The sequence below is a fragment of the Hordeum vulgare genome, chromosome 3H (assembly GCF_904849725.1).
Source record: "Hordeum vulgare subsp. vulgare chromosome 3H, MorexV3_pseudomolecules_assembly, whole genome shotgun sequence".
Taxonomy (NCBI): Eukaryota; Viridiplantae; Streptophyta; class Magnoliopsida; order Poales; family Poaceae; genus Hordeum; species Hordeum vulgare.
This window is the reverse complement of record NC_058520.1, coordinates 162,648,238-162,664,763: the sequence shown is the minus strand read 5'-3', so window position 1 is coordinate 162,664,763 and position 16,526 is coordinate 162,648,238. Positions and strand designations below refer to the sequence as shown.

At 45.6% G+C, this 16,526-nt stretch overlaps 1 protein-coding gene across 1 annotated transcript; it reads left to right on the top strand.

Moving 5' to 3' along the window:
• Positions 1–431: 431 nt before the first annotated feature.
• Positions 432–1,829, top strand: LOC123439734 (expansin-A9-like). The gene is made up of 2 exons (XM_045116420.1): positions 432–606; positions 1,098–1,829. The coding sequence occupies exons 1-2, from the start codon at positions 471–473 to the stop codon at positions 1,727–1,729; spliced, it is 768 nt and encodes a 255-aa protein (XP_044972355.1). The 5' UTR covers positions 432–470; the 3' UTR covers positions 1,730–1,829.
• The last annotated feature ends 14,697 nt before the right edge of the window (positions 1,830–16,526 follow it).

The following is a 16,526-nucleotide window of genomic DNA, read 5'->3' as shown; positions in this document are numbered from 1 at the left end:
CGTCACGGACTGATCGAATTTTACGATGTGGAGAATGCATGACCGCTCTCGTGATAATAAACTCATCACAAGAATTGAAACTCGCTTCCTAGGAACAACTACCAGAACGCAGTTTGACGCAATGGACTAATAATGCCCCATCCCAAACATGTTGGATTATTAGTCACCACTCACCAGCTGCTAGGTGCATAATGCGTCTGCGTGATTTGCCATGCATGACCCCGCAAAAAAAAGGCCACATGCACTCTACGTACATGCATGATCAGTGATCCTCGTCAACCATGCATGATCTGTGATCTTCGTCAACCATCGTCCGTTGGCGCGACGGACGGAAACAGAACTCCCATCAGCTCGCTGGCCGTTGGCCGTTGGCCGTTGCCTATATATAAGCACCACGGAACACACGTAGGCTTCAGTATATGCAACAGAGTTGAAGTTTAATACGAGAAGGAGAATTAGTCCTGGCGAACATGGAGAATCATCTCGCGATCCTGGCGTTGTTTCTGGGCGTGTGCATCTCACAGCTCGGGGGTTCGGCGGCTCAGCTGTACTGGACGCCGGCCAACGCGACGTTTTATGGCGGCAGCGACGCATCCGGCACAATGGGTACGCAAAACTGTTTCCTGGTTTTGAACAGATACTCATTTACCAGTTTTGCTTCAAAGCAACGAATTTCAACCTAGGCCGGGGACGATTTCTTAGATCATTTCCAGCCGCGCGCCAGGAAGCCTGCAGGACATCTTTTTATATTCGGTATTAAGTTTGAAGACATTTTTTGATCAAAAATGACCCAGTCACGCTCCCAGCGCTCTCTATATAATGTTAAAATAGTGCCGACATAATCAGGCGAAATCCGGCGCGTTGTGGGCTCTTGGAACGCCGGCGGAAGTTTCAACGATTCACGTCTCTTCATGTGTTTTTTTGTTAGCCACTTCATCATTTTCTTCATAAATTTTTGATTGGAATAGGATATGACTGGAAAGATGTATCCCTCTTATCATCGGATGAAGCATTTGACCCTTCAAGGCACCAACTTTTTCATTATGTGGTGTTCTTGAGGCTCCAACGGCTTAGATATTTGCTTCTTGCATTCGCAGGTGGATCGTGCGGTTACGGCAACCTGTACGACGCCGGGTACGGGACCAACTCGACGGCGCTGAGCACAACGCTGTACGGCGACGGGAAGTCGTGCGGCGCGTGCTACGTCATCACCTGCGACGCCTTGCACACGCAGTCGTGCAAGCCGGGGACGTCCATCACCGTGACGGCCACCAACTTCTGCCCGCCCAACTGGTCCCAGCCAAGCGACGACGGCGGGTGGTGCAACCCGCCGCGGCAGCACTTCGACATGTCCCAGCCCGCCTGGGAGACCATCGCCGTGTACCAGGCGGGCTTCGTGCCCATCAAGTACGCCAGGACGGCGTGCCCGCTGAGGAACGGCGGCATCCGGTTCTCCATCACAGGCCATGACTACTTCGATCTGGTCCTGATCAGCAACGTCGGCGGAAGCGGCGCCGTGTCAGCGGCGTCGGTGAAGGGCTCCAACACGGACTGGATGGCCATGAGCCGCAACTGGGGTTCTAACTGGCAGAGCAACGCCAACCTCACCGGCCAGAGCCTGTCGTTCCAGGTGCAGACGGACGACGGCAAGTCCGTCACGGAGTACGACGTGGCGCCGGCGTACTGGAAGTTCGGCGACACTTACACGTCTTCCGTCAACTTCTACTAGCCGAGCATAGCACCGTTAGCCTTGTACTCCAGACTAGTCCAGAGTCCAGACACCTGCCGTCGCTAGTGCACACCCACATATGGACAACCCGCACAATAATCAGCATGTAAGTTATTAGTATTATTTTTACTGTATGTGAATTATACACACTGTCAACATATCTCTTAGTCTTTCTCTTTTAATCACATCAACCAAATTCTTATGTGATAGCCGTGTCACTGAGAAACGCAGCGGGGCGATGTCTTACCCCACTGTGACAGGTCCGATCTTGATCTGAGAAGAAGGAAGGAAGGAAGGGGAAAAAGGATGCGAGGAAGAAGAAGATCAGCTTCTCTCTTCGGTTTGTGTCATTACAATAACGGCTTTGCTAAAACTCAGCTAGCTGAGTTTTATTATGATCTTATTCACTTGGTCAGCCGCAGATCTTGTGGCATTGTGATTCGCGTTTTCTTGAGCTGACGAGAGTTCCGGTGATGTGGTGTGGCCCGTTTATTGCTCAGCTAGCGGCCCGTTTAATTTTTGTTTTCTTGTTGGCCGTTTTTTCACGCGAGCAGCGTTGTAGTCTGGCTTTCTCATTTTTTTTACTTCTCATTTCTGTGTGGTGAAATGTTTCTTTTCGGCAGTTATTTTTCTCTTGCCTTTTCTCTATACAAGGTACGTTTTCACTGTTTTGGACTCCATACTTTCTGTAGTTTTTTCTAGGATCAGAAGAAGCACTCCTCTCTTGAGGTATATTCCTCTAAAAATAGTACGTTTAGCTGCACACTCACTCTTGCGTACAAACTGAGGAAAGAGACGGAAGTGTTTTTTCCATACCATGCTTACTTACACGTCCGCTATTTTTGCATGAATTCAATAGGGGAAGTTGGAAGTGGCACAACCAGTTTTCTTCTATTTTGTCACCTTCTTATGTTGTTTATTTATAAAAAAATCATCTTTTTATCTTATCTTTTTCTTCTTGTTTCACACTTTTCTTCTTCTTCTTGGTTTCTCTTCTTTTGTCTATTAAAAAAATATCCTATTTTTGTAAAGCGGTTGCCAACTTATAAATTGCAAGAGTAATTATTTTATTCTTTACTTTTTTATTCTTAATGATTTTTTGCTAAACACAGCTATCACAATGCCATCCTACCACAAAAGCAATAATATTCATTTCACTTTTGCCACTCTGAAAAATAATACTCAGCTAGCCTAGTTGGGTTATTTTTTTCCTTTAGTCTGACTAAAATGGCTCAATCTACTTTTTTTGTTGCCTTTTTTTTAGTTTTTTGTATTTTGGAGGTATACGCTAATGTATATCCAATTCATGTTTTAAAAAAGGGTAGTTGCAATTCCAAGGTTCCAAAGGTAGCCACAACTGCACGTTCTTTCAAAGGGGGGTTGCAACTGCACGTGTCTCTAGGGGTAGTCGCAACTGCGCGTGTCTCTATGGTAGTTGTAATTGCAAGTTGCCAGCGGAGGGGGATGTTTGCAGTCACAATTTTGCAAATGTAGTCGAAACTAAGTTTTCAAGGCTCGCAATTGCATGTTTTTCAAGGTTGGTCACAATTGCAAGTTTTTTTTACGGAAGGTTGCAACCAGATGCATCTCTATGGAGTAGTCGCAACTCAACATTTTTTTCAAGGCGGATCAAGATTGCTAGTTTTCCAAGGCCAATCGCAACTCCAAGTTCCTCTAGGGTACTTGTAACTAGAAGTTTTTCAAGGGGCATCGAGACTGCGTGTTTTTGAAGGCCGATAGAGATTGCAAGTTTCTCTAGCATACTCGCAATTGCAAGTTTTCAAGGGAGGATCGCAACTGCATATTTTTCAAAGGACGGTCGCAACTCCAAATTTATTTAGGGTGGTCACAACTTCAAGTTTTCTAGGGTTATTGCAACAACGGCTTAAGGCTCGTTACAACTAAAAGTTTCTCTAGGGTACTCGCAACTACACATTATCACGGGGGGTCGCAACTATATGTTTTCCAAAGAGCGATCGCAATGGTAGTCGCAACTCCGTGTTTTCAAAGGCCAATCGCGCCTGTAAGTTTTCAAGTAGGGTCGCAACTGCACTTTTCTCTAGCATGGTCGCAACTGCAGGTTTTTAAGGGAGGGTCACAACTGGACGCTTTTCAAAGGCCGATCGCAACTGAGAGTTTCTCTATGGTAGTCGCATTTGCAAGTTCTTTGAAGGTTGAGCACAACTGCAGTTTTTTAAGGCCCGTTGCAATTGGAAGTATCTCTAGGATAGTCGCAATTGCAAGTTTTCAAGGGGGGTTGCAACTGTACTTTTCTCTAGGGTAGTCGCAGCTACAAGTTTTCAAGGTAGGCGAGTCGCAACAGTTAGGGTGGTCGTTGTTCTTTTAACCAAAAATCGTCATGAGCTAAGATATTTTTGCAAATGGCCCCAAAAGCTCTTTTTCCATGTTTTTTTGCCGAGGTGTTGGGAGGACGGGGCAGGGTCACAGTTATGTGGGATATTTTTTTCTTTTTTTATTATTTCAACTTTGTTTTTTTGACTGATAATTGTTGTCGCTAGTTGCATATTGATTACTAGACATGCAACAGTAAGCAGTATTTTCCGTTTGCAACAGCATGGACATAAAATCTCTACAACTAGTGTCGAGGCTAGTGGCATGTCCATTACTAAACATGCAACTGCAAGCGTTTTATTCCGACTACAACTGCAAGCGTTGTACTCCGACTGCAACCGCATGACCGTAAAGCATCATGCCCGCACATGATTGCATGAGTCACACCATATGTGAAGTGGGGTTTTTTTCACCAAAGACACAACGCACACATGCAACTAGTTATTTTTGTTGGATATTTTCTGAAAGAAAATTCTATTTTTCTTTTGCCGGGTTTGCATAATTGGTTGCACCAAGTGCTATTTTCTCTTAAATAACACTACCTTTTATTGAAGAAAGGAGCAGTAGTTACAAGAGGAAATAGGAAAAAGTGGGTGGCAGCCGTCCCTTAATATGTTCAGCCTAACAAGGAAGCAAATACACAACCATGTTTGCTTAGAATTGCAAAAAACAAAGAGAAAGGAGAAAACATGAGCTAAAGTAGAGTGCCTACAACACAACGAGTACATAGAATGCAGAATGTAAATAGAAAAGGAAATTAGGGAACACACCTAAGCCAAAGTTATAAAAAAAGTCCAAAAATAAAATGGAAAATAATAACTAAAGCAGCCCATTGTCCAAGTAAAAAGAAGGTGAATGAGACCAAACTATGTCTCAGCTAGCTGAGTTCTAACCACTCCCTTATAATAATTCACGATGCCAATCCAAGACCCAGCCAACGCTACTTAACTCCACCCACTCGCATGTAGGCCAACTCACACACGCATTCACCCACACGTAGGCCCACATGTAAACGTCTGCCTCTCTTCCTTCTCGCTTGATTCTCTGTTCGGTGGACCATCCACGCTTATGTCTGAGTCACGGCTGTGGCGCACCGTATCGGTCGTGACATTCTCCCCTCCTTGTAGGCCACCTTGCATCCAAGGCAGCATCGACAGAAAGTGCCTCTAAAGCTGGACCGGATCTTCCCAGGTTCGCAGCGATGAAGGAAGGGCTTCCCACCACACAAGCATGTGAGGGTGTTTTACACCTTGCTTGGAGACAACCTTCTGATTTAGAACCCGATCTGGAGCGTGCTCTCCCTGCAACATAGCGTTAGTTGGTGGCAGTTCAGTACTTACCGGCACATTGAATCCCAATGCTCTCTTGAGCACCGACACATGGACCACCAGGTGTATTTTGCTAGTGGCCAGTAAGTTTAGATGGTATGTCATTGCTCTAATCTTGTATTGAATGGTGAAGGGACTGTAGTATCGGAATGCAAGATTCTGAAATGGACGCCGAGCAACCGAGGTTTGAATGAAAGGTTGTAACTTGAGAAGCACCACATCACCCACCTCAAACGAGCGATATGTGTGATGCTTATGTGCGTGAGCTTTCATCCTATGTCGATCCTTCCTCAATTGATGTTGAAGATGTTCCATAAGAACCTCGCGTTCCTCGATCCATGTGGTGAGATCAGGAACTATACTCTCATCAACATGTGGGATGCCAAACTCCCTGGGAAGATGTCCATGATAACCTTGAAGGGGGTCCGTCCCAGCGCTGAGTGAAAACAAGTGTTATACAAATACTCCGACAAAGCCAACCACCTCGGCCAATTCCCCGGGCATGAGTGGACCGAGCAACGTAAGTACGTCTCAAAGCATTTATTCACTTGCTCTGTTTGCCCGTTTGTTTGCGGGTGGTAGGATGTGTTGGGGAATGTTGCATGGAAAACAAAAAAATCCTACACACACATAAGATCTATCCATGGTGATGACCATCTACGAGAGGATAAATTGTATCTACATATCCTTGTAGATCGCTAAGAGGAAACGTATATAACACGGTTGATGTAGTGGAACATCTTCGCAATCCAAATCGTAGTCCGTCCCTCGATCTCATCACGATCCGTCCGGCGATCCCATCACAATCCATCCCAATCTAGTGCCTAACGGACGGCACCTCCGCGTTCAGCACACGTACAGCTCGCTGATGATCTCCGCTTTCTTGATCCGGCAAGAGGGGGGAAGTGGTAGATGAGTTATCCAGCATGACGGCGTGGTGGTGGTGGTGGTGAACTAATCGAGCAGGGCTTCGCCAAGCTATGTCGGACTAATCTAGACAAGGAAACGACCTAGAGAGAGAGAGAGGGCAGCACGTGGCTTATCAGGGTTAGGAATGCCCTCAAATCCTCTAGTATATATAGGAGGGAGGGAGTGGAGGAGGCAGCCTCAAAACCCTCAAAGGGTTTGGCCGAAGTGGGAGGAGGTGGAAGAGTCCACCTCCAATCCTACTCCCGGTAGGATTTCACTTGTTCTTGTTGGGGAACATAGTAATTTCAAAAAAAAATCCTATGTCACACAAGGATCTATCTAGGAGAAACCAGCAACGAGTAATGGGGTAGAGCATCTTCATACCTTTGAAGATCGCTAAGCGGAAGCATTACTATGAATGTGGTCGATGGAGTCGTACTCGCAGTGATTCAAATCGCGATGGATGATCTAAGTGCCGAACAACGGCACCTCCGCGTTCAACACACGTTCATCCCGGTGACATCTCCTACTCCTTGATCCACCAAGGAGGAAGGAGAGGTTGAGGGAGAGCTCCGGCAGCACGATGGCGTGGTGACGGTGGAGCTGCGTAGCACTCCGGCAGGGCTTCGCCAAGCTCTACGGAGGATGAGGACGAGGAGGGGTAGGGTTGCGCCATGGAGGGAGGAGATGTGTGTTGCAGCGCTCCCAAAACGCCCACTATATATAGGAGGGAGGGAGAGGGGTCGGCCATCCTAGGGTTTCCCCTAGGTGGTGCGGCAGACCCTTAGATGGGAGATGGGCCGCGGCCAAAGGGGTGGAGGTGCGGCGCCCTAGGGGTGGCTTGCCACCCAAGGCAAGCCCCCACATCCTAGGGTTGGCCCCCTTCATCCTCCCTTGCGCCTTGGGCTGGGGTGGGAGGTGCATCAGCCCATCTAGGGTCTGGTTACCTTCCACCCTTGGCCCATGTAGCCTTTCGGGGCTAGTGGCCCCTCCCGATGGACCCCCGGAACCCTTCCGGTGGTCCCGGTACATTACCGGTGACGCCCGAAACACTTTCCATGATCAAATCCTCACTTCCTATATATGAATCTTTACCTCTGGACCATTCTGGAACTCCTCTTGATGTCCGGTATCTCATTCAGGACTCTGAACAACCTTCGGTAACCACGTACACTATTCCCATATAACCCTAGCGTCATCAAACCTTAAGTGTGTAGACCCTACGGGTTCGGGAAGCATGCAGACATGAACGAGACACCTCTCTGGTCAATAACCAACAGCGGGGTCTGGATATCCATGTTGGTTCCCACATGTTCCAGGATGATCTCATCGGATGAACCACGATGTCAAGGATTCACTCAATACCGTATGCAATTCCGTTTGTCTACCGGTATGATACTTGCCCGAGAGTTGATCATCGGTATCCCTGTACCTTGTTCAATCTCGTTACCGGCAAGTCTCTTTACTCGTTCCATAACACATCATCCCGTGGCTAACTCCTTAGTCACATTGAGCTCATTACAATGATGTTTTACCGAGTGGGCCCAGAGATACCTCTCCATCATGCGGAGTGAAAAATCCCAGTCTCGATTCGTACCAACCCAACAGACACTTTTGGAGATACCCGTAGTGCACCTTTATAATCACCCAGTTACGTTGTGACGTTTGATGCACCCAAAGAATTCTTACGGTATCCGGGAGTTTCACAATATCATGGTCCAAGGAAATGATACTTGACATTAGAAAAGCTTTAGCAGACGAACAACACCATCTAGTGATATGCTTAGGATTGGGTCTTGTCCATCACATCATTCTCCTAATTATGTATCCTGCTATCAATGACATCCAATGTCCATGATTAGGAAACCATGATCATCTATTGATCAACGAGCTAGCCAACTAGAGGCTCACTAGGGATACATTGTGATCTATATATTCACACATGTATTACGGTTTCTGGTTAATACAATTATAGCATGAATAATAGACAATTATCATGAATTGGAAATATAATAATAACCACTTTATTATTGCCTCTAGGGCATATTTCCAACAGTCTCCCACTTGCACTAGAGTCAATAATCTAGTTACATTGTGATGAATCGAACACCCATAGAATTGTGGTGCTGATCATGCTTTGCTCGTGGAAGAGGTTTAGACAACGGATCTGCGACATTCAAATCCGTATGTACTTTACAAATATCTGTATCTCCTTCCTGAATGTAATCACGGATGGAGTTGAAGCGGCGCTTGATGTGCTTGGTCTTCCTGTGAAACCTAGGCTCCTTGGCTACGACAATAGCTCCAGTGTTGTCACAGAAGAGAGTCATCAGGCCTCATGCATTGGGAATCACTCCTAGGTCGATGATGAACTCCTTCATCCAGATATCTTCATGTGTTGCTTCTGAAGCAGCTATGTGCTCCGCTTCACATGTAGATGCTGCCATGACACTTTGCTTGCAACTGCACCAGCTGATTGCCCCACCATTCAAAACATACACGTATCCGGTTTGTGACTTGGAGTCATCCGGATCTTTGTCAAAGGTAGCATCGGCGTAACCCTTTACGACGAGCTCTTCGGCACCTCCATAAATGAGAAACATATCTTTAGTCCTTTTCAGATACTTAAGGATATTCTTGACCGTTGTCCAGTGTTCCATATCGGGATCACTTTGGTACCTCCCTACCAAACTTATGGCAAGGTTCACATCAGGTCTGGTACACAGCATGGCATACATAATAGAGCCTATGGATGAAGCATAGGGGATGGTTCTCATCTTTTCTCTATCTTCTGTCGTGGTGGGGCATTGAGTCTTACCTAATCTCACACCTTGCAATACAGGCAAGAACCCCTTCTTGGCCTTATCCATATTGAACTTCTTCAATCCCTTGTCAGGGTATGTGCTTTGTGAAAGACCTATGAGGCGTCTCGATCTATCTCTATAGATCTTGATGCCTAATATGTAAGCAGCTTCTCCAACGTCCTTCATTGAAAAAATCTTTTTAAATAGGCCTTTATGCTTTCCAAGAGTTCTATATCATTTCTCATCAACAATATGTGATCCACATATAATATGACAAATGCTACACAGCTCCCACTCACTTTCTTGTAAATATAGGCTTCTCCATAAGTCTGTACAAACCTAAACGCTTTAATCACCTCATTAAAGCGAATGTTCCAACTTCGAGATGCTTGCACCAGCCCATAGATGGAGCGTTGGAGTTTGCATACCTTGTCAGCATTTTTAGGATCAACAAAACCTTCCGGCTGCATCATATACAATTCTTCCTTAAGGAAACCATTAAGGAATGTCATTTTGACGTCCATTTGCCAGATCTCATAATCATAAAATGCGGCAATTGCTAACATGATTCGGACGGACATCAGCATCACTACGCGTGAGAAAGTCTCATCATAGTCAACTCCTTGAACTTGTCGATAACCCTCAGCGACAAGTTGAGCCTTATAGATGGTCACATTACCATTTGCGTCAGTCTTCTTCTTGAAGATCCATTTATTTTCTATGACTCGCCGATCATCGGGCAAGTCCACCAAAGTCCATACTTTGTTCTCATACATGGATCCTATCTTGGATTTCATGGCCTCAAGCCATTTGTTGGAATCCGGGCCCGCCATCGCTTCTTCATAGTTTGAAGGTTCACCATTGTCTAACAACATGATTTCCATGATAGGGTTGTCGTACCACTCTGGTGCGGAACGTGTCCTTGTGGACCTTTGAGGTTCAATAGCAACTTGCTCTGAAGTTTCATGATCATCATCATTAACTTCTAGTCTAGCCGGTGCACGCACCTTAGAAACATTTTCTTGTGCTGCGCTACTCTCTGGTTCAAGAGGGGGTACAATTACCTCTTCAAGTTCTATTTGCCTCCCACTTACTTATTTCAAGAGAAACTCTTTCTCTAGAAAGGATCCATTCTTGGCAACAAAGATCTTGCCTTCGGATCTAAGATAGAAGGTATACCCGATAGTTTCCTTAGAGTATCCTATGAAGACGCATTTTTCTGCTTTGGGTTCGAGCTTCTCAGGTTGAAGTTTCTTCACATAAGCATCGCAACCCCAAACTTTCAGAAACGACAGCTTAGGTTTCTTGCCAAACCATAATTCATACGGTGTCGTTTCAACGGATTTAGACGGTGCCCTATTTAAACTGAATGCGGCAATTTCCAATGCATATCCCCAAAATGATAGCAGCAAATCAGTAAGAGACATCATAGATCGCACCATATCCAATAAAGTGTGATTACGACGTTCATGCACCGTTACGCTGTGGCTTGCCACGTAGAGTGAGTTGTGAAACAATTCCACATTTCCTTAAGTGCGTGCAAACTCGTGACTCAAATATGCTCCTCCACGATCAGATCGTAGGAACTTTATTTTCTTGTCACATTGATTCTCCACCTCACTCTGAAATTCCTTGAACCTTTCAAAGATTTCAGACTTGTGTTTTATTAAGTAGACATACCCATATCAGCTTAAGTCGTCGGTGAGGGTGAGAACGTAACGATAGCCACCGCGAGCCTCAATGCTCATTGGACCGCATACATCGGTATGTATTATTTCCAATAAGCTGGTTGCTCGCTCCATTGTTCCGGAGAACGGACTCTTGGTCATCTTGGCCATGAGGCATGGTTCACATGTGTCAAATGATTCAAGATCAAGAGACTCCAAAAGTCCATGTGTATGGAGTTTCTTCATGCGCTTGACAACGGTATGACCAAGGCGGCAGTGCCACAAATATGTGGGACTATCATTATCAACCTTACATCTTTTGGTACTAACACTATGAATATGTGTAACATCACAATCGAGATTCATCAAGAATAAACCATTGACCAGCGGAGCATCACCATAAAACATACCACTCATATAAATAGAACAACCATTATTCTCAGATTTAAATGAGTAGCCATCTTGCATCAAGCGAGATCCCGATACAGTGTTCATGCTCAAAGCTGGTACTAAATAACAATTATTAAGGTTTAAAACTAATCCCAAAGGTAGATGTAGAGGTAGCGTGCCGACGGCGATCACATCGACCTTGGAACCATTCCCTACGCGCATCGTCACCTCGTCCTTAGCCAGCCTACGCTTGTTCCGCAGTTCCTGCTTTGAGTTGCAAATGTGAGCAACAACACCGGTATCAAATACCCAAAAGCTACTACGAGCGCTGGTAAGGTACACATCAATAACATGTACTCCCCCTGTAAACTAATATAAGAGTGTTTAGATAACTAAAATAGTAATCTAAATGCTCTTATATTAATTTACGGAGGGAGTATATCATATATACCTTAGATGTTGTCAGCCTTCTTATGTGCCAAGTACCTCGGGTAGTTCCACTTCCAGTGACCGGTTCCCTTGCAATAATAGCACTTGGTCTCAGGGTTGGGTCCTTTCTGTGGCTTCTTCCCGGCAACTGGTTTACCGGGCGCGGCAGCTGCTTTGCTGTATTTCTTGAAGTTCTTCTTACCCTTGCCTTTCTTGAAACTGGTGGTCTTATTCACCATCAACACTTGACGTTCTTTCTTGATTTCCATCTCTACTGATTTCAGCATTGAATACAACTCTGGAATGGTTTTCTCCATCCCTTGCATGTTGTAGTTCATCACAAAGCACTTATAGTCAGGTGGAAGCGAATGGAGGATTTTGTCAATGACCGCGTCATCTGGAAGTTCAACTCCCAACTGATTCAAGCAGTTGTGCAACCCAGACATTCTGAGTATGTGCTCACTGACAGAACTATTAACCTCCATTTACAGCTGAAGAACTTGTCGGAGGCTTCATATCTCTCGACCCAAGCATGAGCTTGAAAAACTATTTTCAGCTCCTCGAACATCTCATATGCTCCATGTTGCTCAAAACGCCTTTAGAGCCCTAGTTCTAAACTGTAAAGCATGCCACATTGAACCATAGAGTGGTCATCACTACGCGACTGCCAGGCGTTCCTACCGTCCTCGGATGACATGGGCGCGGAAGGGTTACCTAGAGGCGCATGAAGGACATATGCCTTCTTGGAAGCCATGAGGATGAGCTTCAAGTTACGAGCCCAATCCGCATAGTTGCTACCATCGTCTTTCAGCTTGGTTTTCTCTAGGAACGCGTTGAAGTTGAGTGGGACATTTGCGTTGGCCATTAGATCTACAATATTTGTAAAGACAATTTTTAGACTAAGTTCGTGACAATTAAGTTCATCTAATCAAATTACATAATGAACTACCACTTAGATAGACATCCCTCTAGTCATCCAAGTGATACATGATCCACGTTGACTAGCCCGTGTCCGATCATCACGTGAGATGGACTAGACATCAATGGTGAGTATCTCCATGCTGATCATATCATCCATACGACTCAAGTTCGACCTTTCGGTCTCTCGTATTCCGAGGCCATGTCTGTACATGCTAGGCTCGTCGAGTTAACCTAAGTGTTCTGCATGTGTAAACTGGCTTACACCCGTTGTATGCGAACGTTAGAATCTATCACACCCGATCATCACGTGCTGCTTCGAGAAAACGATCCTTCGCAACGGTGCACACTTAGGGGAATACTTATCTCGAAATTTTAATGAGGGGTCATCTTATCTTTTCTACCGTCGTTCTAAGCAGTAAGATGTAAAACATGATAGACATCACATGCAATCATATAGTGACATGATATGGCCATTATCATCTTGCTCCTTTGATCTCCATCTTCCGGGCATGCATGATCATCATTGTCACCGGCATGACACCATGATCTCCATCATCGTGTCTCCATGAAGTCGTCACAACAACTATTACTTCTGCTGCTATAGCTAACGCTTAGCAAAAAAGTAAAGTAATCACATGGCGTTGCATCTCATACAATAAATTAAGACAACTCCTATGGCACCTGCCGGTTGTCATACTCATCTACATGCAAGTCGTGAATCTTATTACAAGAACATGATCAATCTCATACATCACATATGTAACATCGCATTCTTTTGGCCATATCACATCACATGGCATACCCTGCAAAAACAAGTTAGACATCCTCTAATTGTTGTTGCAAGTTTTACGTGGCTGATTTGAGTTTCTAGCAAAACGCTTCTTACCTACGTGACAGCCACAACATTGATATGCCGATGATATTTACCCTTCATAAGGACCCTTTTCATCGAACCCAATTTGACTGAAGTGGGAGAGGCAGACACCCGCTAGCCACCTTATGCACCATGTTCATGTCAGTCGGTGGAACTTGTCTCACGTAAGCGTACGTGTAAGGTCGGTCCAAGCCGCTTCATCCCATAGTATGTTGGAAATATGCCCTAGAGGCAATAATAAATTAGTTATTATTATATTTCTTTGCTCATGATAACCGTTTATTATCCATGCTATAATTGTATTGATTGGAAACACAATACTTGTGTGGATACATAGACAAAACACTGTCCCTAGTAAGACTCTAGTTGACTAGCCCGTTGATCAAAGATGGCCAAGGTTACCTGACCAAAGGCAAGTGTTGTCACTTGATAACGGGATCACATCACTAGGAGAATCATGTGATGGACTAGACCCAAACTAATGAACGTAGCATGTTGATCGTGTCATTTTGTTGCTACTGTTTTTCTGTGTGTCAAGTATTTATTCCTATGACCATGAGATCATATAACTCACTGGGACCGGAGGAATACCTTGTGTGTATCAAACGTCGCAACATAACTGGGTGACTATAAAGATGCTCTACAGGTATCTCCGAAGGTGTCTGTTGAGTTAGTATGGATCAAGACTGGGATTTTTCACTCCGTGTGACGGAGAGGTATCTCGAGGCCCACTCGGTAATACAACATCACACACAAGCCTTGCAAGCAATGTGACTTAGTGTAAGTCATGGGATCTTGTATTACGGAACGAGTAAAGAGACTTGCCGGTAAACGAGATTGAAATAGGTAAGCGGATACTGACGATCGAATCTCGGGCAAGTAACATACCGAAGGACAAAGGGAATGACATACGGGATTATATGAATCCTTGGCGCTGAGGTTCAAACGATAATATCTTAGTAGAATATGTAGGATCCAATATGATCATCCAGGTCCCGCTATTGGATATTGACCGAGGAGTCCCTCGGGTCATGTCTACATAGTTCTCGAACCCGCAGGGTCTGCACACTTAAAGTTCGGCGTTGTTTTATGTGTATTTTAGTTATATGATTGGTTACCGAATGTTTTTCGGAGTCCCATATGAGATCACGGACGTCACGAGGGTTTCGGGAATGGTCCGGAGACGAAGATTGATATATAGGATGACCTCATTTGATTACCGGAAAGTTTTCGGCATTACCGAGAATGTACCGGGAGTGACAAATGGGTTCCGAATGTTCACCGGGGGGGAAGCCCACCCCGGGGAATCCCATAGGCCTTAGGGGTGCCGCACCAGCCCTTAGTGGGCTGGTGGGCAAGCCCAAGAAGGCCCCTGCGCAGGAGAGAAAGAAAATCAAAGAGAAAAAAAAGGGAAGTGGGAAAATAGAGAAGGACTCCACCTTCCAATCCTAGTTGGACTAGGATTGGAGGAGGATTCCTCCGCCCCCCACTTCGGCCGACCCCTTGGGGCTCCTTGAGCCTCAAGGCAAGGTCCCTCCCCTCCCTCCTATATATACTGAGGTATTAGGGCCGATTTGAGACAACTTTGCCACGGCAGCCCGACCACATACCTCCACGGTTTTTCCTCTAGATCGTATTTCTATGGAGCTCGGGCGGAGCCATGCTGAGATAGATCGCCACCAACCTCCGGAGCACCGTCACACTGCCGGAGAACTCATCTACCTCTCTGTCTCTCTTGCTGGATCAAGAAGGCCGAGATCATCGTCGAGCTGTACGTGTGCTGAACGCGGAGGCGCCGTCCGTTCGGCACTTGATCGGAGCGGATCGTGGGACGGTTCGTGGGACGGTTCGCGGGGCGGATCGAGGGACGTGAGGACGTTCCACTACATCAATCGCGTTTCTTAACGCTTCCTGCTGTGCAATCTACAAGGGTATGTAGATCGGAAATCCCCTCTCATAGATGGACATCACCATGATAGGTCTTCGTGCGCGTAGGAAATTTTTTGTTTCCCATACGACGTTCCCCAATAGTGGCATCATGAGCTAGGTTCATGTGTAGATGTTATCTCGAGTAGAACACAAAAGTTTTTGTGGGCGGTGATGTGCGATTTGCTGCCCTCCTTAGTCTTTTCTTGATTCCGCGGTACTGTTGGATCGAAGCGGCTCGGACCGACATTACTCGTACGCTTACGAGAGACTGGTTTCATCGCTACGAGCAACCCCGTTTCTCAAAGATGACTAGCGAGTGTCGGTTTCTGCAACTTTAGTTGAATCAGATTAGACCGAGGAGGTCCTTGGAGGGAGGTTAAATAGCAATTCATACATCTCCGTTGTGGTGTTTGCGTAAGTAAGATGCGATCCTACTAGATACCCATGGCAACCACGTAAAACATGCAACAACAATTAGAGGACGTCTAACTTGTTTTTGCAGGGTATGCTTGTGATGTGATATGCCCAACGACATGATGTGATATATTGGATGTATGAGATGATCATGTTGTAATAGTTAATATCGACTTGCACGTCGATGGTACGGCAACCGGCAGGAGCCATAGGGTTGTCTTTAAACTAACGTTTGTGCTTGCAGATGCGTTTACTATATTGCTAGGACGTAGCTTTAATAGTAATAGCATGAGTAGCATGACAACCCCGATGGCGACACGTTGATGGAGATCATGGTGTGGCGCCGGTGACAAGAAGATCGTGCCGGTGCTATGGTGATGGAGATCAAGAAGCACATGATGATGGCCATATCATGTCACTTATGAATTGCATGTGATGTTAATCCTTTTATGCACCTTATTTTTCTTAGAACGACGGTAGCATTATGAGGTGATCTCTCACTAAAATTTCAAGACGAAATTGTGTTCTCCCCGACTGTGCACCGTTGCGACAATTCGTCGTTTCGAGACACCACGTGATGATCGGGTGTGATAGACTCAACGTTCACATACAACGGGTGCAAAACAGTTGCACATGCGGAACACTCGGGTTAAACTTGACGAGCCTAGCATGTGCAGACATGGCCTCGGAACACAAGAGACCGAAAGGTCGAGCATGAATCGTATAGTTGATATGATTAGCATAGAGATGCTTACCACTGAAACTATTCTCGACTCACGT

What these genes read in the sequence shown, in the direction of transcription:
- LOC123439734 (XM_045116420.1), top strand. Translation starts at nt 471, where the DNA reads ATGGAGAATCATCTCGCGATCCTGGCGTTGTTTCTGGGCGTGTGCATC. An exon ending in CGACGCATCCGGCACAATGG is followed by an intron (nt 607 to 1,097) that starts GTACGCAAAACT and finishes TTGCATTCGCAG; the next exon opens with GTGGATCGTGCGGTTACGGC.